At 36.5% G+C, this 1,916-nt stretch overlaps 1 protein-coding gene across 1 annotated transcript in view; it reads right to left on the minus strand.

Moving 5' to 3' along the window:
• Nucleotides 1-80: 80 nt before the first annotated feature.
• The window catches only part of LOC101845388 (tubulin polyglutamylase TTLL11), an 18,234-nt gene continuing 16,398 nt past the window's right edge, over nucleotides 81-1,916 (minus strand). Inside the window, exon 10 of the mRNA XM_035968396.1 lies at nucleotides 81-127. Within this exon, the coding sequence (XP_035824289.1) occupies nucleotides 81-127 (47 nt within the window). The remainder of the gene's footprint in view (nucleotides 128-1,916) is intronic.

Below are 1,916 nucleotides of genomic sequence, written 5' to 3' on the forward strand. Positions count from 1 at the left end.
TGTGTGTGTGTGTGTGTGTGTGTGTGTATGTGTGTGTGTGTGCTTGTGTACAATGCTACGTTTGCCCTTGCAATTTTGCACTAACTGTTTCTGCATTTATCCTCATTTGAAATGTCAATCTTCTCATCTGAAAACACAACGTACAGTTTAGAATGATCTATGTTCATATTAGAAATCGCGTGTCACACTTGATCTTCCTTTGTCATATTTCAAAAACCTATGTCATATCTGAACATGCTATCTTCACATAATTTGAAGGGGAAATACTATAACATTCCAAATATCGGTGAAAAGCAATAGTATAGTTTTTTTAAACCTGAAAAATAAAAACTTTAAGTAGGTCTATACAAATTATATTTGTGGATACCTGAAAATCAAATGCATAATGACACGGTTGAACCAGTCGTGACAAATTCTATTTGTAAAAACGGGCATACCTGCATTAATATAATCGTGTGAATACCTGAAAATCAACATATCATGACACGGTTGAACCAGTCGCTCGTCACATTTTAGGCATCCTGAGTTATTTACACAATATTAAAGCTTATTCATTTGCTTTGCCTTTGAAGAAAAAAACAACTATTAGTGTAGGCCTACATTTTTAATAGATGTCGAGGTATTTGGGAGTAAAAGACGTGGAATCACCAGGTGTTAGAAGTAAGATCAGCTAAACAATAGTCGCAATAGTTTAGTGACTTCTATATATATGCAGAGCTGCACGTCAAAATACCTACAGTAGAAACAGAAACTACAATGAGAAGTAATGAAATATAAATATATATTGAGATAGATCTATACCTCATACACATTAGACTGCATCTGACCTGTTGCCTTTTGAATTGAGCCTACTTTTCTTTGTCATGAAAGAGGGGGAAAAAACTAAGAAAAAGCCAAGATCTGTTTAAAAGATCATTACTAGAAAAACATTACCCTGAGTTCTAAATTAAATGATAATACTTATATGTACACTCTCATTTTAAAGTCTGTCAAAATATCCAGAATGGCAGCTTAAGGCACCGATTAATTGTATAATAATGGAAATGCTAATCTAAGTATGACAAAGTGTATATCATCATACAACGACCATAAGCAATGGCGAATCAATGCAAGTCAATCTCTGAGTAAGAGATGGCACCTCTAGGTAATGAAAAGATCTGACCACCCTTCCCCTCGTAATCAACCTTCAGGGCACTTTAGATGAGTTGACAGCCAGCTACCTCTTACTCCGTCTTTCTCTCTTCTCTCTTCTCTCTTCTCGCTCTCTCTCTCTCTCTCTCTCTCTCTCTCTCTCTCTCTCTCTCTCTCTCTCTCTCTCTCTCTCTCTCTCTCGCAGACCGTTGTTCAGCTCCAGGCGTGTCCATCCCTGATCATTCTCTCCCCCTTCTATTCCCCAGCCCGCCTCTCCTTCTGTCTCCTTGTATTGTGCCTTGCAGGATTATATTTGCAAGCTCTTGTAGGTCTAATGTTATATTAACAGCCAATGAGTCCTTGTTATGTCATACAAATATAAGACAAAAGGCATGAGGTCGAAAGAGAAACTATGTGCATGTGGTAAATTATACCAACGTGGCATAGCTACAGAAATAAAAACTAATGTTTTGTTACAAAACATGACAACTGTAATTGTCCTTTCGGACAAATAGAAATATTAAGATAGTATTGCTATGAAGAAGAGCTGCAATTTTTCGCTTTTCAACAATTTTTCTTTCTAAGTTAAAGAAATCCTTCATCATTCCTTTCTCGAAGTTGCACCTTGCATAAGTTAATTTTTTTCCCTCGCATCGAGATGGGACATTTACATTTAATAAACCAATCTCATTGATGTTTTATGAGATAAATAGATAATACGATTACTTTTTACTTGTACTTTCTTCTAACCAATCCCCCACCCCTCACTCCCAAACATCGCCCCG

This window comes from Aplysia californica, unplaced genomic scaffold, assembly GCF_000002075.1.
Source record: "Aplysia californica isolate F4 #8 unplaced genomic scaffold, AplCal3.0 scaffold00056, whole genome shotgun sequence".
In the NCBI taxonomy this organism is placed as follows: Eukaryota; Metazoa; Mollusca; class Gastropoda; order Aplysiida; family Aplysiidae; genus Aplysia; species Aplysia californica.